At 39.4% G+C, this 25,479-nt stretch overlaps 1 protein-coding gene across 1 annotated transcript in view; it reads left to right on the forward strand.

The window, feature by feature from the left end:
* The window catches only part of nsmfb (NMDA receptor synaptonuclear signaling and neuronal migration factor b), a 53,205-nt gene extending 39,961 nt beyond the window's left edge, over positions 1 to 13,244 (forward strand). Inside the window, exons 15-16 of the mRNA XM_040155975.1 lie at positions 8,744 to 8,819; positions 13,147 to 13,244. Coding sequence (XP_040011909.1) covers positions 8,744 to 8,819; positions 13,147 to 13,244 — 174 coding nt within the window. The remainder of the gene's footprint in view (positions 1 to 8,743; positions 8,820 to 13,146) is intronic.
* Positions 13,245 to 25,479: the final 12,235 nt, after the last annotated feature.

A 25,479-nucleotide genomic window follows, 5' to 3' on the forward strand; every position in this document is an offset into this window, starting at 1 on the left:
TGTACTATCTGCTCAGATTCAGCCAAAAGCTGCAAAACTGATGGGACGGTGCTTCAGAGTACGGATTGGATAATGACCCAAAACATGCTGCGAAAGCAACCCAGAAGCTTCGCAAGGCAAAGAAATGGAAGATTCTTCAATGGCCAAGTCAGTCACCTGACCTCAACCCAACTGAGCATGTTTTTCACTTACTGAAGACAAAACTGAAGGCAGAAGACCCACAAAAAAAGCAGCAACTGAAGGCTACTGCAGAAAAGGCCTGGCAAAGCATCTCAAAAGAGGAAACTCAGCATCTGGTGATGGCCATAGGTTCCAGACTTCAGGCAGTCATTGGCTGCAAAGGATTTGGACTTTTACTGTCCAAATACTTATGGACTTAACTGTATTCTGTCAAGCCTTGCTGTTGCTATATTTTATCTTGCTATTTCTCTCTGACCTTACTTTACCTTCTTTCATGCTTGTGAGGTCAGGTAATGCTAGCTTCAGGCTTCAGCACTTTTGGCAGTGTGTTGCAGGTGTGCTACTAGAAAGATGACCCATTGGCGCAGGAAGAGAAGTTATGGATTAATATGATTGTTAGAAAAAAAGTATTGTAATTTTGTCACTGCTTGATTCATCAAATGGAAATATATAGCTAACACCCCTTAGTTGCCTTTCCTCTAACACTTACATCTGGTTTCTCTGTAGGTACACAATGAGTTTAAAGGTACACTGTGCAGGATTTTCCTAAAAAACAATGTTTAGACTCAAACTAAAGTAATCCCTGTCAATCATCACTTATGACCCACTACAAGTCTGTGGCGGTGTATTTATCTACAGAAACCATGCTAGTATTTTCTTATTATCTTATTTTGCTCTGTTTGGGATGTTTCTTGGCTGCAACCTTTGGACAACGGGTGTGGAGCCCCCAGCAAATAACAGTGTGCAGGGTGTGAGGGCAGGACTCTATAAAAACGTGGCGACCAGGTTACATCGCTCTCTCCATCTCTCATCAGCGCGAAAAAGCGTGCACTTCGGCAGTGCGGCAACTTCCCACATTGCTGCGCGGAGGTCTGGGCGTGTTTATCTGTGCGTTAGAATGTAACCGCTGTGGAACAATCAGAAAATATCGTTTTATATCGATTTATATCATTCTCTGATTCACTGCTTTGTTCTTGCTAACACGATCCCTCTCTTCCTTCACTCTCTAGCCTGCTCGGCCACAGCTGCTCTCTCTCTCGCTCATTGAGCCGGGAGGAGGGACCAACTTTGAATGGTGTTTTTACAAACGGTAACCAACAAATCCTGCATAGCATACCTTTAACAAAAGAAGGGTTAATTAGGGTAACTGTTCTAGTAAAATATGAATAGTTGCTAACAGCTTCCCTTCATTAGAATTTGCAGAGTTGACCCCATCCTTGAAAAGTCATGATCTACCGATGGCCTGTCACTGTAAGACCACAGGTGAACGTCTAGGTTGAGCACCAGAGCAAGTTGCATTAGCCACACACGTAGTCTCATGCAAGTTGTGTCACCTTTCACCTTTCTACTGCGCTCCAGTTCTGCTCACTGCTCCTCTGTGTTCAGTACCACCACTGTTATCAGACCATATACATGCCTTTTGGTCCACCTTCAATGCTGTAATATTATCAACAAAGAGGATCAAAGGTTAATTTACAAAGACGGAAAAAAATAATACGGGACATACTGTAACTCCACATAAAGGCACAATATGTTGTTGTTCCACTTTGGTTTTTCTATAGGTTAAACAAACAAGATAAAACATGTTAATTAGTGAGCTTTAGAGGTACTGGTTGGTGGATTTTATTACTTTAAACTGAGCCAGCTGTATCCCCTTTCCACTCTTTGCGCTAAGCTAAGCTAACTGGCTGTTTGCTCAAGCTTCATCTTTAGCACACAGTTATGAGAGCAGTATCAATCTTCTCATGTAACTAATAAGCATATTTCCCAAAGTGTAGAATTCTGTGAATTTTTTTAAAAAAATGAAAAAGGGAGATTATCACATGAAGAGTACAAACCCATTAAGGAAAAAAAATCGATCTTAGAACAAAATCGTCCTAACAATGTCCTAACATCTGAAAATTTTCCAAATATGAGACAAAAGGGGTCCAGAAAATCATCAGAAATATACCCAAACTTCCTCTCTGGAAACAAAAAGTATCCACCATTTTTTGTTATCTACAAAAACATTAGCTGTAAGAGGGCTAAAATTTACCTCCATATCTAGCATTGATTCAATGATTTTGCTTTTTCATCTTATGAGAAATCTTATTTTGAGATTTTACTGGTGTGAGATAAAATATATGAATATATGTATGAATAACTGTACATGACCATGTATCATCATCTAAAGCCATGCCAAGATTTTTTTCCCCAAATTTCAAACACAGCTTTAAACAGCAAATGAAAAGATAGAATATTTAGAAAGAAAACCATATAATTCTCTAATTTTATTTTGGATTTAGCTGCCATTAATCACTTTATCATATAATTCTATTAACTCAAACTGCAGTTTCTTTAATGGTTTAAAGGCAAAATTGATTTAAAAAGAGGTAAAAAAAAAATATACGTAATGTCATGCAGGATGTACAATCTTTATTTAGTGATAGACATATATTATAACATTACCCAATTATAAAGCTTTTTAAAAATGGATTTGTAGAAAAAGAAATGAGAGACCCCAGGGAGGGAGAGGCAGGCCAGGGAGGATGAGGAGGAACAAAAGTGAGGAGGAGGAGGCAGTGAAAGTGTGAAGTATCATCAACTGTGATAGGCTTTCAGATGCACAGATACACGTGTGCCCTAGAAACCCGCAATAGGTAATCAAAGGATACAGCTGATGTGTTCATCTTGCGTCCTTCCAAAATAAAACTCTTTGAAAAGAACAAAAAAAGAATGGCCAATATAAGTGCATGAGCGCACAGTAAGGTTGGTGACTTGGGAGCACAGACATATGCTGTGTCCCACTTCAGGGGCTGCCATCTATCAAATCCACATTTCAACACTGAGCATGCCATAGTGGGTTTAAAAAAAACATTTCACAGGCTCCTCCAGTGCAGCCAAGACAAGCTCTGTCAGTATCCCAAACCCAGCATGAAACAGTTTAGGTGTTTGAGGTTTATGGGAGCTAGGGATGATGCTATGAATAATCCTCTTCAGTCTAATTTATGTTGGTTGCACAGGTTCAGCCCGCTACAACTTTGTAGGCCACATCGTTTGAAGACTGTGACCAGTGAAATGGAACATAGCTAAGTTGAGCTCTTGGATGCTATCAGCAATGTAATGTTAGGGCAGGGCAAGTTTGTTTATATAATACAATTCATACTCTAATCAAGTAGCAAGTAATATTAAGGACACTTTGAGTACAAATCTGTTGTTCTTAAGGTCAAACTAAAGCCTGTTCACACATGCACCTCGTTACGTCATGACTAAAATCTTAAAAGGTCAGACTTTTTAACATTTCTGTATCACTTCTAACATGACACAAGTCTGAACAGATTTCTGTCAGATTAAAGTAAAGACTGAAGCAGGTTCAATGAGCCCAGAGACTGAATGCTAATCTTGTTCCATCTTCTTCAGAGGTGCCAGGACTTATTACCCATCACTCTCCAACATGGCGGCACATCCATTTGTCTGTGTCCGTGTAGTCTTTGTTTTATTTTTTTAAACACCTCTATGGGAAATCTTGCTCCAACATATGTTTTTTGGCATGTCCGTATCTACAAAGCATTTTAATTTATGATCTGACAGTTTTTTAACTTTGATGCTTGCTGCAATCTGTATTCCACCACCTGATGGATAATGATGGCCTCTGACTCACCACGATGACTTTGTGATTACCCGTTCGTCCCTGTACTGCTGCAGTGGTGTGCATGTGTGATTTAATGAAACATTGGGGTGTTATTGTCCTACCCTATGGCCACAAGTTGGCCTTCATGTAAATTGGAGTTACTCACAGATCTAGCTGTCGCTGACTTGTTCCTGTTTACCCTCATGCAGGGTAAGGATTGCCGCCTATCCGACTTCTATAGGTATGCTTTTGGTCCTGTGTGCCTCTGCGACATTAACAGAAATCCAAACTTGGTGTGACTCTTAGGACCTCCACCTGTCCCAGTCCACTTTCATGCGGGTTATTGTATCACGCACAGTATATGCACCTGCCTCAGCTACTGCTCCTTACGCATATCTGAACAGTAGAATACCAGCGTGATTGATCATAAACACCAGCTGAAGGGGATCGTTATAAAATGCTGTCCGCTGTTATTACAGGAAAAGCTTGGCTCTTTTAAAACTGAGCAACAGAAACTTCAATACAATATAAATAGTTTATGTGACAGCCACATTTCATGACCACGTTTCTTTGGACAGTTATGAGGTTTATCTTAATTTTATTCACCGTCTCTATTGACTGTCTTGGAGTGTGAAGCTTTCTCATTATGAGCCCACTGAGGCATGTGTTGGTTCTTTACCTTGGGCATTCCTGGTAGATGGCTCGTTACTTCTCATGATTTTGGACCTGTTTGTATTTGCCTGCGTAACTATTTTGGCTCTTAAGTCTTTACGCCAATATGTTTACGCTATTTTCCTTATATCGTGCTTCAGAGTCATTGCCTAAAATTAATTTACCCCTCTGCTGATTTTGTGGATCATAACACAAAAATGCATCCTATAGGAAAACTAAGCATTACTGTCTTGTAACTCCTGACACCTGGAAATGTTCAGCCTATCCCTGGGCCTCAATATGAATACATAGACACATCTGTAGAAGATCTGGCCTTGGATTTTATTCACTCCAACGTGAGTAGTTTAGTAACAAAATTGGGTTTCATTCATATCTTTGCACAGGCAACTGATGCTGATGTTTTTGTTCCTAGCATATAGTAGAAACAAATTTCACGCTTGTACCTTGGTTTCTAAACCTATAAGCAAATAGTAGGACCGCTTGGTTTTAAATCTTGAATTAACTATAGCTCTTAATACCATAGTGGTAGGGTGTTAAAGACCCCATCCACAGTGACTGAGTCTCTGTCCTCCTTGGCTCATCACCTATCTCATATTGATTATACGGACATTGTTTTATTTAGTGATCCAAAGTGGGATTGGTTAAAATCAGACGATTTCAAAGATCTGTGTTTCCTTCAATGTGGCTCAAACTGTAGATAGTCCTACACACCCAAACTCTAAATTTCTTCATCTCATTTGACTAATTGAGCTCATTTTGATGCTGTGATTCTGTGATCAACATAAATATTCAGAAGTTGGTGTGCTTTGCGAATGATTTCAGTTACCATTATGTTATAGCATAAGAGACACTCAGGTCCCTAAAGCTTCAGTCCAAGCTTCGATTAATTACTAAATGTGATATGAAGAACTTTGTAGAACTAGGCTGCTAACAGGATTAGTTGTACTTTGATTGGGGTAGAAATTTGTCAGTGAGGCAGAAACTGCATGGTAATTTTTCTTTTCTTTTATTAGAATTTTATATAAGCATGCACCTTTTCGAAAGTATCGAATAAAAGGCCAAAATAATCCTTGGTTCACTGATGATCTGTCTAACATGCTGCATGAAAGAAACAAAGCCTGGGCTAAAGCGAGAAAGATGTGCTTTGAGTTAGATTGGCCCCATTTTAGGCAATTGAAGAATCAATGTACAGCTAACATTAAAAATGCAAAATCTGAAAATGATTTCCATTCTACCACTGACAGTCTTAAAGACTGCAGAAAGTTCTGGAGATCAATTAAATCCTTACCTGCTAAAAAATGTTTTTAATGATCTGCCTCCTTACATTAATAAGAAGCTGCAGTGTCTGATAGTCTTAGTATGTTGAATTGTTCCCCAGTCTTTCCAGCTCTGGTACTAGCTCTCTAACTGGTAAGGCATTAGATGTCACTGACTATGTGACTGGTACTGAAAGTTTTCGATGTAAGCCATTCACCTTCACTGAGGTACCAGAAGCCTTAGTTAAAATGGATGTAAGGAAACCTGCTGGTCCGGACAATGTAGATGCTTATTTTTTAAACGTTATTGCAGATCTCATTACTATTCCTCTCACACACATTTATAATCTTACCCTTGTTACTAATGAAATTCTTAAATTGTGGAAAGGTGGCAATGCTTCCTCTGTAAGTAATAAGAGGCCTATTTCCAATATGTCTGCTAGCTAAAATTCTTGAAACAACACTTGTGAGTAGCCAGTTTTAATGCTAACTACTTTGTCTAAGCATCAGTCTGGATTTAGGAAGGAATAGTACTACTCTTGCTATTGCAAAGGTTACTTTATATATGGTTGTCTGCCCAAGTAGGAGGCTGATTTTGTAATTATATGTGAGGTAGGAATCACTATGTGAAAGTTAATGGGCTCAATTCAAACTGCCTTATTGTTTCTAATGGAGTGTCCCAAGGTTCTGTGCTCAGCCCACTTTTATTCTCTCTGTATATATATTTAGGTATTTAGGTAATTTAATTTAGGTATTAATGCACATGGCACTTGTACTCATGTTTAGGCCTCATAGTGGCACTTCATAACTACAGTCAGCATTTAATATTTTACAGTTTCAGATTATTCCAGTCAAGCATTTATTGAATGCAGTCAAAACCGAGTTAATGTTTTTTTCTAAGTCAAGAAGAATCTAATTCTGCGCGTCGTATGAGTCATTGGTATATTTTTAATTATAAAGCCTTCATATCTTTGCAGACTTATTTCAACAGGTTCATTTTTCAGTCATAAACTTAGATCACAAAACACATATCTGCTGTGTATCCCAGCGGACGGACAGAGATGTGAAAGAAAGCTTTCATGTTTTCTACTCCAGCCACTTGAAGTAATTTGAAATAATAATTATTATTATTTGAAATAATTTGCAGAGATATTAAATTGAAAAACATGTTATCCCAGACTGAAATAATTTCCATATCATTTCTATGGTGAATGATTCATTTCCTCCTTTCCTTATAATGACATTTGTAACCTCCTTCTTTGTTCTTAGCTAATTTAAGCCTTCATACATTGTCACCTGGTTCAGTATTGCGTTTTTGTGTGCCTGATGTTGTATTGTCCTGTCTGAAACTTGTGATGCTGACAAAGAGGTTGCTAACCTCAAGGAGATCTTCCTGGTTACATAAAATGTTTCACTCAATTATCACCTATTATGCAGAATGAAAAAAAAAAAGGTTTATAAACCAGAAAACACTGTAAATTAGCCAGTTTTAAGTTAAGGAATTCTTCTTCTCTGTAGCCAGACTATGAGTCTACAGCCATGCTATTGGCTTTGAGGACTGTACTTAGGCACAGTGCTGCTTTGACCTAAACGTAACACTCTAATTGACAATGACAATGCAAACGCAAACACTTGCTAATTAGCACTAAATAGAAAGTACATCTGAGGCTGATGGGAATGTCAGTACTTTTGCTGGTATTTGGTCATAAACCAAAGTATTGGACAAATTAAAATTTTGACCTCATGACGGCGCTAGAGGAAAAGTCAGAGGTTTACAAAGTGATTAAAATATATCCAGAGGGGAAGATGTATATCTGTATAAAAATTTCCACAGCAATCCATCCAACACTTGTTGAGACATTTCAGTCTGGAAGTAAGCGGTGGACCGACCAAAAGACCAACATTCCCATCTATAGGGCCACGTTAACATGGCTGAAATGATTTTTCCTCATGGGATGCCCTTCCCTATATTTTCTATCATTTCAGTAATGAATATCTGAAACACTTCATTTGTGAGCGAATGAGAGTTCTAATTTAATGTCTTATCAATCTGTGCCTGGGCACTGTCAGACATTATAAAATAGGCTGCAGAATTCTGTGTCTAATAACCAATGAAAATGATGAGAAAATGTTGTGGGGGACTCACTGTAAAAACAGGGGCTGAGCATCCCTTGCACTCACATGGTCAATGATCATAATAAGTTTCCCTCCTGTAAGAGACTTCAGACCACCATCTTCTTTCATAGATCATTACTTTTCAATTCACTGCTATACTCTGGCCGCATCACAGCCCCTTCTTATCACCAGGTGTCAAATATCTCACAAGCCGAAGTGGTCGCACTATATTTTCATATCTAAATAATCCATTACAGAACCCGTGGCAGGAGAAAATCTGAAATAGACAGATAAAGCCAGGAATAATATGTCTTCCATTTCTGAAAAGGGCTTAAATATAGAAATCTGATGTATATCCAGAAAAGTGTTGTAGGTGGAGAAAATCTTAGCTGAGGGTACCAACAGCCTTTAATGAATGCCTGTTTTTCCCTTATAATACATTTTCTCGCTAAAACTCATCAGTTTCTTACCTGTATCATGAATTACGTCATTAATTTAGCACATAAAAGTTTTGTGTCAGCTTTTAAAGGTAGGTACAGTGAGTTAAACGGCTTTACCCTACACAACCTCCCTGTATTTGACCCCGTTCTGCCAGGCCTGTACCTCACTATAGATCCACTCTGACAGATGGTTCTTTATGGACAGAAAACATAACCATAAGTGCCTTTCACTTATACTCAGCTATTGCAGTGTAATTGGCATATTGACCTTTTCACATTCACTCAGCTGCAGTGCTACATGAACAGAATCAAAGTGCTACAGGGCCTCCTCCTGCTCTTTCCATACAGTTGTATCTCTGCACTATCACTGGTTTGTCTTTTTTCATTTCAAAGTGTCTGATGGCATTTGGAATCAAGTATTCTCTCACTCTAACTCTTTCTCTGTGTCTCTCTCCCTTTCTCCCCTGCAGCTTATTGAGACTCTGAAGAGGCTGATGAGACCATCCTCAGTCGAATTCAAGTCCCCACTAGAGCTGTCTGCACAGGGTGAGAGCACTGCACGCCCTGCATATAGTTACAAACCCACACATGCGATAATTATTGATTTTCTGTCTTCACATAGATAACGCATGCTTATTCCACCTGTGCCAGAAAAGAGCTGCGTGCACCACAACACACACACACACAAAACCATACATACAGTATTTGCATTGATTTAGCTCTACTGGCCTCACCAGTACACCTGCTGAATGTCAACAGTGGGCATTAATCATAACCAGTAAGCTACTCAACAGGAAGAAAGCACATAAGGGACTGTGAATAAACATACAGGTGTGAACTCTGTTGAGCTCTCAGTACAACCCTCATCAGTCATTTTCCTGACATCTATCGATGCCAGGCTAATTATTTTCCTATTAAAATGTCATTATCGCGTCTATGTGTTTTCCTATCCTGTACTGACCCGCCGCACTCTACTTCATCTCTTTCTTTCCTTTTCCCGTACATACAACCCGTAGTGCTGCGAAAAAGCATTCAGCATTTGTATTTTATTCCTATGACTGGAATGAATGTTGAAAGATTTGAGAAATAAAGAAAAAAATGATTCAATAGTACAGGGCAGAGATCAGCCCTAAGCCCTCAGTAGCTGATGAAAGCCAGAAGCTGGGATGTTTGTATGCGATATCTTTCTGCCCTCTGCATTTAAGTTTTTTCTATGCATTTTTCAGATGATGTTACCTTTGGCAGTGCAGATCACTTTTTGCATATTGATTACTTGGGCAGAGTGCACATGTATTGCCTTGAGCAGGTTGAAGCATTTGTTTTCTAGGTCATAGATCATAGATCATCATAGATCATCATAGTCCAGAATGTTAAGTTGCCTCTTAAATGTGACGTTCGAGATGTGATTTTACAATTTTTATACACTTTTTTTGAGTAAATTGTATCTTAAAGGTCCCATATTTTAGCACTTACAGTTACAACTTTACCGTTTATGTGTGTCTTCTGTTATGATGTTAACAGAATTTGATTGAATAGTGTTGATTTGATTTTTTTCCCGCTTTTCTGAGGGCCACTTTCTGTCCCAGCCCACACATGGTCAGATTTTGCTGCTAGGCGGAAGTAACCACCCACTATTTATCAGCAAATGCTCTGTTTGCTCTGTAAGCATAGATCAACTCAAAAGGCAGCCTGGGATAGGATTTGGCGGAGAGCTGCAGTAAACATGGCTGCAGGACCCGCATGACCTTACCATACTGCTCACCCAGCTCTGCACCAATCAGCAAACCTCTGTCAGCTCCCTCAGCAGCCAGACTGCCACTCCCTCACTCTCGCTCGCCCCACTCACTAACTCGGCTGGTTTATTGTCAGCCGTTAGCCTGCACAGTGTAAAACACTAGTGGTACCTAAAACTGTCAAGACGGCCCAAGAAAGCGAAGTCCTTGCTGTTACAGGACAAAAGGACACACTTCGCCATGTTCACAAAACTCCGAACAAAAACAGCCCACACTTGAGAGCCCTTCTCAGTAAGAGCTTCCCTTTTGCCCTCTAGTAGAGGGTGACATCTGCGATCATATATAGATAACCAATTGTCCAACTCAATATTAGGCTACCAGCACAGAGGTATACATGTGCATCTTAAATAACTGCTCTTCAACGCAACTGCTTCAACATAGAAACCAGATCAAATTCATACTGGTTTGTAAAGCTGGGGGGCCATCTTGTTATGTGGGAGCTAGAGGAATGGTAAGTAAACGATGTCATATTTTCACAGCTTTTATTTTACACCTCAGAGTTTATAAAAAAACAATCAAAACCATTTTCACGATATGGGACCTTTAATATAGGGGTATATTCATTTGAATTTCACAGCACTCTTCAGCTCAATTCAGTTCAATCTTTTTTTTGTCCCTAAAGGGAAATTTACAGCCGGTTAACTGAAACAGTCAACCACATAGCCGCAGTCCACCCAGACTTCCCAATGTTTTTAACCATTTGAATTCTGGTCCTTACCGATACTGTATGTGCATTAAGAGTTTAATAGGTATAATTCTGCTTTACCGTGTTAAGTTTCACATTTCAAGTAACAAGCACACCTAACTACACCCAGCATCACTGCTGTCCAACAGTAATGTCACAAGGTCCTGGAGTCCACCTGTACATCACTGCAGCCAGGTGAGCAGTTAAATCACAAGGGGGTGACAAAAACTAGATTTTCAGCTGCTGTTAAGTAACTCTTTGGTTCCTTTAGTCTATCCGGATAGTGCCATAATGGCAGCCATTCAAACTTCCCTTGTCAACAGACGGCTGGGACCTCTGTGCACGATGCACACTGACCACATCACAGTGCATTGTGTCATTTGACGCTGCTAGAATCCATGAAACACACCGTAGATACAAAAGTAGTGGTCAAAGTAGCCAGGATGGAAGTTGATGGATGTCAGCACTGAAGTAGCACAGTGGTATATCCTGACACACTGAAGCACGTTAACCCACATGATGCACCAAGACACCTCTGCTGTGTGTTACCCTGTGGTCTTAGACCGAGGCTAAACAGGATGTATTTCAAACACATTTTTCATTAACCCATTACACAGGTGCTGCTTTTATTTTAATCAGTACATTTGCCTACAGCCTACATTTGCCTACATTAATCAGTACATTTGCCTGTACACTTCACATGTGTATCTGTGACCTTAAGTGTCTTTTTAGGGTTCAAGTCTATTTTCTTCCATCTTGTGTGCATAACTACAGTGATTGTGTAATGGGCTCTGAGTGATAACAAAACACAGGTGACCACATGGCAGTACTGGTGGCTGAGCACATCCAGAGGACTGCAACCGCTGCTGCGCTACTGAAGTGCTGCTTTTACTATGCGGCCTCTGTAGACTCTGAGTTAGCTTTCTCACTGTTTGACTTGCCCCAGTGATTTGACTTACTGCTCTGACAAAGCCATTTTCACCAAACAGGTTCACACAGCAATACAAAAAGCCAAAACAGGTTCATTAAAACTTCAACAAGGCTGGTATGATTTGTTTGGGTAGATCTTAACACAGCTTGTGTACTCAGGTGTGGACCTAAGCAGCTACACCGAGACCCTTTAGAGGAAGTAGTCTCAGTCCAGTCAAAAATCCGTTTGTGGAGGATTTTGTTTGTGGTAGGAACTTTATTTGACCTCGATCTCACCCAACTATAAGGTTTACTCTGCAAATACACCTTATAGTTTGTACACCTTATAGACTACAACATACATTTTTATGACAGTAGTTGTAGCAAGTCTCTCTTCAGTTCAGAGCCTGTCCAGTCTCAGGATTTTGTGCCGCCTGTCTTTCCTGTGCTGAAAGTCTCTCTCCTGCATCTTACTGCACTCTGCCTGGACATCTTCACCTTTCTACACTCCTTCCTGGCTGCAGAAGTATTAGGATTAGGATTGAACTTTCAATTCAAAGGATTAACAGAAAGGGAAAGATGTCATACGTGTTGACCATGGTGATAAGTAAAACGACTTACACCAATTTGAGATGATAAATCAAAGTCTAATTTGCTCATTTACTTGCTACTGTTACCTCTTAACACTAAGGAAGAAAAGACTGTTGAAGTAATTTTGTAATGTGCAAGTTCACCTTCCAAACACATCTGCGCATGTGTATAATAATGCGCCTAATATCATAACTGATCTTTGACCGGTGGAGACACACTTGTCTGTAGCTAGCTGTAGCTACTTACCCGTCAAAGATTCCAGGATTATCCACAAATACACCAGCATCCAAAAAATGCTTCTCCCCTCTCTGCTTGACAAGCCCCGGCCTTTATCAGCAGGACACAGCCACGCCCACAAAAATGACAGAAATGACAGATGCAACAGCTGGTTGTCGACCTAGCTTCCAGAGACAACAGCCTGCTGCGACCACAAGAGAAGGACAGAACATTGTTCTGAGATGTAAGCAAAGATATCGCGCCAACTTTGGTATCCTTCTAATTGATGTCTGTTTTTACCTTTAACTGGTCAAGCACCGCTTGCCTTGCCTGTCCTGGTGCACTGTAAATTGAACTGCACTGAAATGAATGGAAATCAGCTGCCTCAGGGAACGCTGATAAATGCCGTATACTGAAATATAAAAACACTGTGGCCATCTTAGGAAAATAGCAGCAGTGAAGTATACGTGATTTGTGGTAAATAGTCTACAACATGCAGAAAACTGATATGGTTCTTTAATTAACAAAAGAATAATATACAGAAGTGAGTCTAGGATAATAACTGCAAATTGTGAGAAAAATGTCTGCAGTGATGCTAGATGAGGTCAAGTTTTCTCAGTAAAGTAGAATTTTCTACTATTCACCTTGTTTTCTTTTTATGTTTTTTTTTCTGCTGCAGGCAAAGAGATGATTGAGATGTACTTTGACTTCCGTCTGTTCCGCCTGTGGAAAAGCCGCCAGCACTCAAAGCTGCTGGACTACGACGACCTCTTGTGACATCGCCCATATTCTGTTGGCTTGTCGGCCGGATTTCTCATGTCTGAGCCTACTGTTGTACGGTGACGGGGCATTTGGTTAAAGGGCGTCTTAGGGGCACCTAGACCGGCTCTGTGGCAGAGCTGGAGCAGCAGCACAGTTGGGTCTGTTTTTCCCTTCTGAAGCAACACAGTGGCCCTGTAGATTCAGCAAGTGGCGTACTCTTTCTCCCTTATCCATTTTCACTTTCAGCCTATCTCTCTGAGAAAAGAGAAAGAGAGGGACAAGAAAAATGGAAGAAAAGCAAGGGACTCATCATCCTATCCTAAATGTGTCAAAAGACGCTAACTAGAGTTAGATTCCTGAGTTCAGAGAGGATGTCAGATAAAAGAGTGACAGCAGAAAACAGAAGAACTCCTCCCTTCTTAGTTTAGAGGGTGACAGATCTTATTTGTTTATTTATTTATTTTTTGCATTTTTTTGCCTCGTCTCTTCTTTTAAGATGGAGGTTTAAAGGATGGAAGTATTTTCTTTGTCAAGTGTGGAAGTTATTTGCAAGGGAATTAGAGCCTATATGTAAATAAACGAGTGCTTACTGGAGCATTAGAGAATTGATTCCCAGCATCTCTCGCTATGCTATCATGTTAAACTCTAGACATTTAAATAGTCTGATTAAAAAAATTAGAGGTCTCTGTTTAACACAGTTTTTTTTAAAACTTCAAATAACTGTATTAGCATTTTGTACAGGCTGTTGTATTAACTCAGGTTAAATCCCTTGTTTGATACTATGAATTGTACTGTTTGCAACATACTGTAGATCCACATCCAAGGCCTACATACTCCACACAGAGCCATCATCAGTGGAATGTTATGACCATCAGGGATGTCATATCTTAGCGTTGTGTGTGAAGGGCGGAGATTTTCTACATTTTCCTAGTCTTTCAATTTAACTGTAGCTTAACAGACAGATGTATACATGCATGTTTCTTAACATTGCAGCATTACTTTTGACCCTGCTTAGCCAACACTTGCATTTCTTTCTTGAGTTGTTGGCTCATGGGTGCTGATCATGCTGATCCTTTTTAGTGTGTTCGTATTGCTTGTGTGTCCTTAGCTTACTTGCATTTTGTGGCTCTGTAAAGAGGCTGCAGGTGGAGACTATGACATCATACTCTGCACATCATTGGCAGTGTATTTATAAGAAACAGACAAAAATACCATACTGATAACATTCATACTTTATTGTATATTAAATTTAGTTCAACACTGGATTTACTCCCATTTTAAAGTAACTAGTACATTAGAATTTCTTATTAAAGATAGAGCCTGAATCATTCAAAGTAGCAACAGAGTGGCAGAGGTGATACTTTCCTTTGAATTATTATTTTTTCCCCTCACCACCAAGTTGTTTTTGTGTTACTATACTCTTAAAAACAGTGCTCTAGCAAATTCGATTTAGCAAATATATCTCAAAATACAGTCCTTGTAATACTCATATATAGAATTCGTATCCATTTTTAAGACATCAGGATATTTTAGATTTAGATTTTTTCCTTTTAGAGGTTGAAATGATGTGTATTTTGTGTTAACATTAAAAAAGTTAAAGGCACACTCTAGAGATTTAGTATTGAACTTCCATAAAGTTAGGGGACTTGCAAGAGACAGGTTAGAAAAAGACTGGTCGAAGTCGAAGCGGCAGAGGCCAAAATGTCCTGATTTTTATTCCCCAGGGTGGGCCAAACTGCTCAGTCTGAAGCCCAAACTGAGAAACCTGGGTGACATCATCAGACACTATGACATCACCAGGGATATTTTCTCCAACTTTAAAAAGTTCACTTCAGGCAAACAGAAGAAATTATATATTTTGAACCTGTTTTTACATGTTGCGTGGTACTCCTCGTGACAAATGAACTGATCTTTATATGTACTAAAAAAATTGATAAAAATGTAAACCTTCACCAGGCAGGCACCAATAAAAGCGTTACACACTCTCGTCCATTACATCAGACTTGGGCTCCTGTAATTGATTTCACAACAAAGGCCAGTATTAGCCTGATGCTGCATTATTGGTCTAACCTATATTTAGTCAAATTCTATTTTTTTAAATCAAGGGCTTATCCTATTGTACTATATAGCTACAAAATACTCACTCTAATGGTAAATAACGTACTGCTGCAGAAAGTTGCTTTAAGCTAACAGTAAAGGTTTTTGGGGAGAGTGCTGTTTAAAAATTTATATAAATTTTGGAACTGTATTACTGCTGGTATCAGTACTGAATAAGTGTAGTGTCAGATAGTATGAGGTGGCCATGTCCTCTCTTATATATTCTCCCTCGAATATGCAGCTTCATTATTTGTTAAAAAACTCACTGTGTGTGTGCATTCTTGAACTTCCTTCTGCAGACCCAATGTCCTCACAAAGATAGGAAAGAATAAGGCACATGTAAAATTGTGTGTCGTGACTTGTGTGTGCGTGACTGAGCCCTTTCACTGCTTATCTGTACATTCATGTCTTCTCTTCTTGTTGTTGCTTCCTGATCCATGCAAGTCATTTGAGCTGGAAGAAGTGTTCATTGTTTTGGAATGGTTTTGAGTGGCTCGTAATGAATCCATGTGGATATTCGGGCTCTATAAGGAGAGCTTTGGTCCATAATGGGACATTAAGGCATTTGCAATACCCCTTATTGCCAGTGAAGACCTAAAACATGCTATTAAATATAACTGAAGTGAGTTACTGTCTTAAGAGCACTGTTTTGTAGTATAACAGACTGAAGCCCTTTAAGGGCATGAAGAAAATGAAATGCGCTATTCTTGACTTGCCTTAGCAAAAGTGATACTGCCCTATGCATCATCTGATTCCTAATATGAAAACTGGCTGATATTTTTTCTGTTTTTAAAATATTTATGTATCACTGTAAATTATGATTTATGTCTGTGCTGGTGTCACATAAAAATGCTTACACATACATACTGCTGTCAACTTATTGGTGTGCCACAAATTAACATGTATCCCTGGATCATTGTCAAATCAATTGTGATAATTTTATGTAATTACTGTACACAGCTAAGACCATAGTGGTTGGTTATGTCGACACAAAACTTATGTTGGAAACACTGTTATGTGCATGGGTTGAAATACTATGGTATGGTATGGTATGGTTAAATACTAACATTATGCAAAAGAAGAAGTAGATTTATTGATTAGAAACTTCTCCTGGTCTGTGCCATTAATTCATCCAGCATACCGTAAATTCTCAAATAGTAGCCAGACCCTTTAATTACCTGAAGTGCAGAGAGGCCTTTCATTCTTAACAGGCTTATATTAGGAACAGGGCTTTTCTTTTGATTTTCCTGTCTTTTATGAGTATATTTTATCATGTTTTAGTAAGAAATTGTCCTTGCTACCGTCTTCTTGGCAGGTTTGCCATTTACTGTCATTGCAAAGCTTCCTCCAGTTTAATCTGTTGTCCCAATAAATACAAAATTTTTCACATTTTCACAGCATTAATTCCATCATTACAACAACAGAGTCACATCATGCTCACCACGCTGCTGTTTAAAGTGTCTTTCAGAAATACTGTTTTATTTAGTAGTTATTTATACTCTATTTTCGACTTCTACTTTGCTGTTTTTTCAGTCGTGGTTAATTGTTGATCACATCAGTGAAACTCAGCACTTCTTGCACAAATGTTTAACCATCTGTGCAGCTATGTTGTTTTTGTACTGATGGAATTAGCGCTGAATTTATTATGTGCACAGATATAGGTATTTCCATCCCACCCCCTTAAAAATTGACACAGTTTTACATTCATTTTATTACATTTACTACAGCCATAATGCCATTCTTGTTGATGGTCTCGCATGGTTACAGTCTTTATACCAACCTAAAAATGAAAGTAACCTATTGTCTATTCATGTTTAAATCATAGAACACTTTGAGGTTCCTTAAAAACATTATATTCCGACTGCTGAACCCCATGGCCTTTGCTGTCTTGTGTGCTCAGTTATGTCTTTGCTTAAAGGTAGGATCTGACCTTTGTAATTGTTGTACCTTCATGATTTTGTTTCAAGTTGATATGTATTTTTTTAAACATCACCTGCTCTCCAAATCTCTGTAGCAATGTACTATGTAAGAAAATGTATGTATGGTTATTTAAATGTCTTTATTGTACAGGATAGAGTGCATTGTTCAAGGTATTGCATTAGTCTGCGATACCTTTGAATTTTAATTACTGTTGCTTTACAGTACGGTGGATGATGGACAGAACCAAAATGAGAAATACATGGAAGACTGACAAAGCAGAATGCATTCTGCTCACTGCTTGGCTCCTTTATACTCTACTGGAGTGCAGTCTAGCACTAATCCTGCTCATAGAGGACTCCTCTGCTTTCTCCTCTGCTATGAATTTAAGTCCAGCTGCATCTCAAGTCAATTTGTTTAATCCTGTTGATGTGTTGGGTTTAATAGCATGTTGAGTTACACTTGAAATTGACATGAGCCTGAAGGATTTCTAATGATTTTTCTGATCACAAAGAAAAAGGAGATCCATTATCTGCCCTCAAGTTCAACAAATTCTCCCTGAGGCTGTGATCAGATGAGATACCTCTCCGAAACACAAAGCAGCACGAAATAATTATTTTTGGTGTTTTAGTGCATAACAATAAACATAGTAAGTAGCAGAATATAAAGAAAGATAAAGCAAGGACTGCAAGTCAGGAAGCATAAATCGAAAAGAGTCTCTGACAGTAGGGGTAGTTGGCCTTGTTGATGAGGCCAGCTGCAGTCAGGGAAATACTGTTCTTGTGGCATGAGGTTTTGGTCCTGATGGACCAAAGCCTTCTACCAAAGGGGAGTGACTCAAAACGTTTGTGTCCAGGGTGGGAGGAGGCGGAAACGATTTTCCCTGCTCACCCAAGGTCCTGGAGGGATGGCCGATTGCAGCCAATTACCTTCTTGGCAGAACGAAGGATACGCTGCAGTCTGCCCTTTTCCTTGGCATTGGCAGCAACGTACTAGATGGTGATGGGGGAGGTGAGGATGGACTCCGTGATGGAGGTGTAGAAGTGCACCATGATTGTCTTTCACAGTCTGAACTTCTTCAGCTGCCATAGGAAGTACATCCTCTGCTTGGCTGTCTTGATGTTCAGCTCCACCTTGAGGTCCTGTGTGCTGACGGTGCCCAGGAAGTGGAAGTACTCCACAGCATCGACTCCTTTATCAGGTACAATCTGATGAACCAGGTTCCAAGCTAACTCTGGGTGGAGGGTCTGGGTTGATTAAAGCTGCATTTATTGATTTTTTTTTTTTTTTTTGGCTACTTGGGAGCAGCTGAACCAGCTGAAGACTCAACACTCACATTCTTATCACCTTGTTAAGTTATGTTTGATGTTTAAGCAAAAGCATTGTACACATCCAGCAGACACTCAGCAACATAAACATTTGTTTGAAGTTATATTTCTGGCAACTAGCACCTAGCGCCACATTAGCTAGTTGCTAAAGTCACCAACATCTGTCTGCCATTAGATGCTAAGCAGGTAACATACAATGGGTTTATCAGAGCTTTTTTTTGGCAGAAACAGCTGGTTCCTGGTTCTGATCAATTGCTTGTATAAAATATATTGCCTACTGCAGCTTTAAGGTAAAAATGAGCTCAACTATACATATTGACACTGGAGGAAGCAGAGACCTCACCTAACAAAATATCTTTCCTGACACTGAAGGAGTCAAGCAGGGGTACCTGCAGAGATTCATGCATGAGAAGCCTTGGCAATCATTTGTGGGTGCTGGCAACTTTAAGATAACAACCAAATCTCTGGCACAATATCTCAGATGTCAAGAGATTCCTTAATGAGGTCTTGTATTCATATAAGCATAAATGCATTGCACTGGAGTTGACCAAGCAAGTAACACACACAGTTTGATTTGTCATGCTGGCTCACTGTAGCAGCCATTTTCATTCCCTGAGAAGTTACAGTAATTAAACAAATGAATAGATTGATCTATGAATACCTCCCCTCTCCTGTTAATTTCAAAATGAAACTGTGTGTCACTTTTGAGAAAAGAGGAAATTTACCCCGAAGCATTGCTGTGCCCCCCCTGGTTGCCGGTTTCCATGAAGATTGCCAGGGTTCAGTTGGAGTTTGATTGAGTTTGATGAAGATGGATTCTGCTTTGATTACCCTGACACTGCCAGTTGGGCTGTGATTGTATTTTAAGTGTGGAAAATAATGTGTTTATGTAATGTCTGTTTCACTTTGCATCAACTTCTATGTCATCTAAATGAGCATTAAAGTTTGGAATAGCTAGAGACTGTAGGAGTGATAATTGTTACAATAAGTTTCAAAAACAGGTTCATCATCTATATGACTTGATAAAGAAAATCTTGTTTATTATGAAAGGTGTAATAGCAATTAACATTAATGAATACAGTATCTGGTGATTTGATACTCGTAAAAGTTATGAATGTATCTGGGTAGCTTTGATGAGCTTTTAGGTTCTTCCTTAAAATAAACATTATAGATGGAACTCTAGTTCAAGGTTGCGATTTATTGTATCTGAACTACTAGCAAAGAAATGTGATTGCATTGCATAATGTCGGTACCTTTGAGAAAAATTATTGTTTTTAAAGCATTTTTTCCAGTAAACCTTAGATCTACACAGTTTGTTTTATTGTCCTATTATTGACTGAGTGATGTCATTGATACACAAGAAAGGTTTAGGGTTCTACTCTCAATGTAGCTCAGTAGGTAGCAGACAGAAATGCACTTTGGATGAAAGTCTCTCATAAATTATCCAACTTATTAATGTTCACTTTGTTTGCAAGTTGCATGAAATTCCCCCCTGACCATTCATGCAGTGGATTACATCTAACTATAATTTATTAGTCCTTGTTGAGAATTTAGATCAATGCAGCAGAGAATTTCATATAAGACTAACATATAGAGTGCTGAAGATACAAGACAAACTCTAAGTATTTATAATAATTTATTAAATGACACCGACAATCTCCAAACATATAGAGCTCATGTGCAAATGCATATCAGTTTTTTAAAGCACCACTCTAACTACTGAAAGCAGCACACTCTTCTTACAAATGACATGTTAAACACATCACAATCAAAAACAAGGCTAAAAAAAACCTACAGCCATGCTCACAGCTGTGTCAGACTGTAGAAAATGCTCACTCCACAGTGACAATGCTAATATGCTGATGTTTAGCAGTTATAATGTTTACCATCTTCATCATCTTAGTTTAGCATGTTTGCATGATAAAATTTGCAAATTAGCACTAAGCAGGCTGATGGGAATTCCATTAGTTTTTCAGGTATTTGGTAATAAACCAAAGCATTGGAAAAAAATTGAAAATTTGACATGATGATGGTGTTAGTTGAATTTCAGGGATCACCAACATTATTAAGATTCATTTTGAGGAGGACATGACTGTATGTAAAAACTTTCATCGTAATCTTTTCAATAAATGTTGCTATATTGCATTCAAAGCCATAAATGTCAACCTCATTGTGGCCCTTATGGAAACCCCAGGGTGAAACCAAAGTAATTGGGCTCACATGTCATCATGGATATCTGTTCCAAATTTCATGCTGATCTATTCAATAGCTGTCAAGATATTTCACTAAAAAACAAAAATGTCATCCTCCTGGTGGTGTTAGAGGTAGAGTTCATTAATCACCAAAAGCAGCAGGATTCATCCTCTGGTGACTATGGATGTCTGTATAAAAAAATTCCAGGCCAATCCAGCCAGTAGCTGTTGAGATATTTCAGTCTGGACCAAAGTACCGATATTGGCATCTATAGAGCCATGCCACTAAAGGCCAATTTATACTACTGTGTTGAATCGACACCATAAGTATGACATAGCCCCGTACCCTATGCTGTAGCCTACGTCATACCCTAACATGCACCTCCCTAGAAATGTTTCTATGACGCGGCAACACAGACCACAACAACTATGATTGGTCTGATGATTGGTCTATGATTGATATAGTATGACCATTATCTTTAAATACGAATAAGAATAAGAATAATACATTTGATAATACATACAAAGCACTTTTCAAGATATTCAAAGATTTTACACTGAAGAAGGAACAGTCCTAAATATAAAACATACTGAGCAGAGAACATACTGAAAGTACTTTGGGAACATAAATAAAACACTAAAAGCAAGGTCAGTTTTGAGTAGTTTTTTGAATGTGGACAGTTTGGTACAGTGGCACATTTTGGCTTTTTTTGGTGTTCCAGAGGGTGGGGGCAGCAATGGGGAAAGCCGTGTCACCCCAGATCGGTGCTTGGTCCTGGAGGGTAGGGATAAGAGGCTGCTGTCAGATGAATGGAGACTGTGGGAAGGACTCTGGTGGTGAGGAAGGTTGGTGAGGTAGGAGGGGGCCTGGTTGGGGAGGGCTTTGTGAGTGATGAGAATGAGTTTGGATTGGATGCGTTGTAGGACATGGAGCCAGTGAAGGTTTTTGAGGACAGGGGTGATGTCATTGCAGGAGTGAGTGAGCAGGCAGGCAGCAGAGTTCTGGATGTACTTGGGTTTATTGAGGACTTTGGATGATGTACCATAAAGAATGCTGTTACTGTACTTGCATCTGGATGTAATGAAATCATGAATGAGGATTTTCAGCAGAAGAAAAGGGGTCAGATGGGTAGACAAGCTATGTTTTTTGAAGGGGAAAGAAAACTGTTTTGGTGTTCAAACAGGAATTGTCGATAATTACTAAGAGGTTGCAGATATGTGGAGAGGGAGACAGAGTGGAGTTGGAGATGTTGGGGCAGAAGTTTTGTGTGGCTTTAGTGAGGGATTTGGGACCAATGATAATTCTATCCAATGTATCACAGTTCACTTTAGAAAGTTGGCGTGAATCAATGGTTTGATGTCCGTTGGGCACTTGGTAAGGGAGGACTGAACATTTAGTGTTGGCTAAAACCTTGTTGTTGTTGTTTAACTTACATTATATTGAGTCAGTTTAATGACTTTATGACTTTGTTATTATCTTGGCTACTAAATTACCAGACACTCTTTGAAGGAGGTTGTAGACGGAAATTTTCTTAATTTGAGTCATGAAGGTCTTACTTTCTTACAAGTGGCAGGCAAGCACTATGCATGGCAGCTCCGCCAGCATTGGTGTGTGAGTGTGTGTGTGTGTGTGTGTGTGTGAATGGGGGAATGAGAGGCGGAAATTGTAAAGCGCTTTGTTAACTACTAAGGTAAAAAGGCGCTATATAAGTGCAGTCCATTTACTATTCATTTACCAGGGTGCTGAGCTAGAGTAGGAATAAGGTAGAAAGCTAGTCATATGTTAGAAATTGTAGCACACACAAGAGATGTCTAGATCATCTTCATTTATTAATAGTTGTCCATCATTACAACTCTATGAGTGTGCAATGTATTTCACATTGCGGCTTCCTCAGGTTTGTTCATTGTACGATCTGCACCAGGTGTGAATTACTTGGCATGTTGGTTGTTGTTTGGATGAAATAGCTAACATGGTATTTTGGTGAGAGCGAGCGAGCAAGCGAGAGAGACAGCTGAGAGACCAAGTAGGGGAGACAGAAGCCTCTAGATGCTGATTATGACGGTGAGCACAAGCAGCCCTCTGACCGTTTCCTGGACATGAAATTCGCATTGTCTTTCTGTGTATTACAGTGCCAGGAGCGGCAGGCACGATGCACAAATGGGAGGAGAGGAACGGGTGGGAGGGTTCTTCAGATGAAGCAGCACAAAGCTCCCAAGCCATTAGATGCATCGCTGGTAGAGCAGTCTGCATTCATTTATAAATTATTATGATTGATTTTGACAGTCTGTTGTCCACTGCTGCCTTATACTGTACGAAAAGCTTCTCCTTAAGTTCATTACATTCTGCAGCCATCTGAAAGCAAAGAGTCTCATATGTTGATAAATCTGTAGCCTCTGATTTGACAAATGATGCATTAGAGCGTAGTGCCATAATGCACAAATATCCACTGTGTTGACTTTTATTAATTTACTTGCAAATGACACCAGGCTGCTACAGAATAACCATACACATCTCTATACACTTCAGACTGGTCAGTTAGACCACCGGCCCCAACCACCGGTCCGCGGGTCGTTTGTTACCGGGCAGCACAGAAAGAATAAATAACTTACATTATTTCCGTTTAATTTATTATCCGAGTCTGAACAATCTTTTATTTTGAAAAATGACAATCTAAATGATAATTGAAAATTCTCTCCGTTACATTCGTCTGTTCTTCACTCACTCTTGACGCGTGTCAAGATGCTTGTCTCGGTCACGTGACGGAACGCTAATATTAAACCCACAAGCTAGCAAAATGACTGAAAAACAGACGTCATTGGGAAGTTTCTTTACAAAGGAGAAAAGGCCCAGTAAGGAGACAGAAGAAGAGCCTATGACCACTAAGAAGAAGAAAGCTGCATTTAACAGACAATACCAGGAGACGTACTTAAAATATGGATTTATCGCGAAAGGAGATTCCTGTGCACCAAGCCCGCTCGGCAATATATGCAGCGACTGTCTTTCCAACGAGGCAATGAAGCCCTCCAAACTGCTTCGCCACTTGGAGACCAAGCACACTGCATTAAAAAACAAACCTTTGGAGTATTTTGAAAGGAAAAAGCGGGAACTCTTGTTATGTTGTTGGCGCATGTCAGGAGGACGCTGCTAATAAAGTTACTTACAAGTACGCAGTGGATTCACGTTTAATGTTTTGTATTGGTCGTATCATTTTATTTTGTTGTTTTGTTTTATCCGCCACACATTGAAGGCCGGTCCATGAAAACAATGCTTACATTAAACTGGTCCGTCGTGAAAAAAAAGGTTGGGGACCCCTGAGTTAGACCACTCTGTATTCTACCTGTTATGTTGCAATTATGCTTCATCACGATTAAGACTGAAAAAGCATTGGATCAATACAGTCATATATACAGCTTCAACAAAGATTTTTTCATTATTGAATTTTTTAATTAACTATTAAAAAAAAACACTGCAACATCCAGACAACAACGAGATTTTTTGGAGAAGTTGATTCTTAATGCGTTTACCTATCATTCTTCACTGTGGCTCAGCTATTTCAAAGCTATGAGACCACTGGCGTGACTAGCTGACACATTTGTTAATCACCAGACCGTCTGGTCCATATTCCACCTTGCAAGTCAAGGACCTACTATTACCCGCTGCTCCCCTTGATTCCTACTGCATTACTGCCTTATGCGCAATACCAGGTAAGCAGTTGATATCGGTCAAATTTATAGGCATGACCATCTCCATCGTGACCTTAACGACTGCGTCCACTTGCTGTAGCAGGTGCAATAGAGCCGCTATACATTCATTTGACAAACATGCGCATAATGGATGAATCCATGCAGAGAACAAGAGTAAATTCAATGGCTTGGCTGGAGGGCACTTTCAGTGTGATGGCAGTGAGGAGCTTAGGTTGCACTTACTGATGAGAGGGGGGATGTGTGGGGGATGTGTGTTTTTCAAACATATATATTCAGTTTTTTTGAAATAATCATTTTCTTTTTTGTCCCAGTTCTCAAGAATCACAGACAGAAATGACATTCTGCTGTGCATAACATAAATGTGTCCTGGAAAGTTAATATGCATTGTAGCTCCACTATGATTAACAAATTTTATTATTAACTTAACAGATGGAGGTAACATATGTGCAGAGGGTAGGGTTGTTAATTAGAGCGAGGAAAATAGAGTCATTAAAATCATACTGAAATTCCTGACTGGTGGTGTGACTGATTGGGTTCAACATGTTACAGGTACAGACAAAACAAAAATATTTGAATGTATGAGTTTATTCTCAATTCACGGCATATATTTATACAGTACCACATCATGCAAACTGACACACACTCAGAGACATATAGGGACACTGTAGCCGTCAGAAGTAGGTAGCACCCCTGACCAGCATGTGATGAATAATTGAAGAGAGGTTGGAGTGAACCAGACCACACCAGAACAAGAAAAAAGAGATAGGCTGCAGCCAGAGAAACAATGAGGGGTAAGCCGGGACCATCTTATGTGTGAAAGAGCAAGAGAGGAGGGTTAGGGGGAGAACCTGTGTAAAAGAGAGCAGGAGAGAAGCAGCAGGGAAAGAGGAAAGTTTTCAGGATTTTTGAAAATAACTTATCCGTGTGTATACAGCCCCAAAATCCCAAAAACTTTTACATACTGTATACTGACACACTGACAAAAACAAGGTCATGAATATATTTTATTAA

The sequence above is a fragment of the Xiphias gladius genome, chromosome 19 (genome assembly GCF_016859285.1).
Source record: "Xiphias gladius isolate SHS-SW01 ecotype Sanya breed wild chromosome 19, ASM1685928v1, whole genome shotgun sequence".
NCBI classification, from domain to species: Eukaryota; Metazoa; Chordata; class Actinopteri; order Istiophoriformes; family Xiphiidae; genus Xiphias; species Xiphias gladius.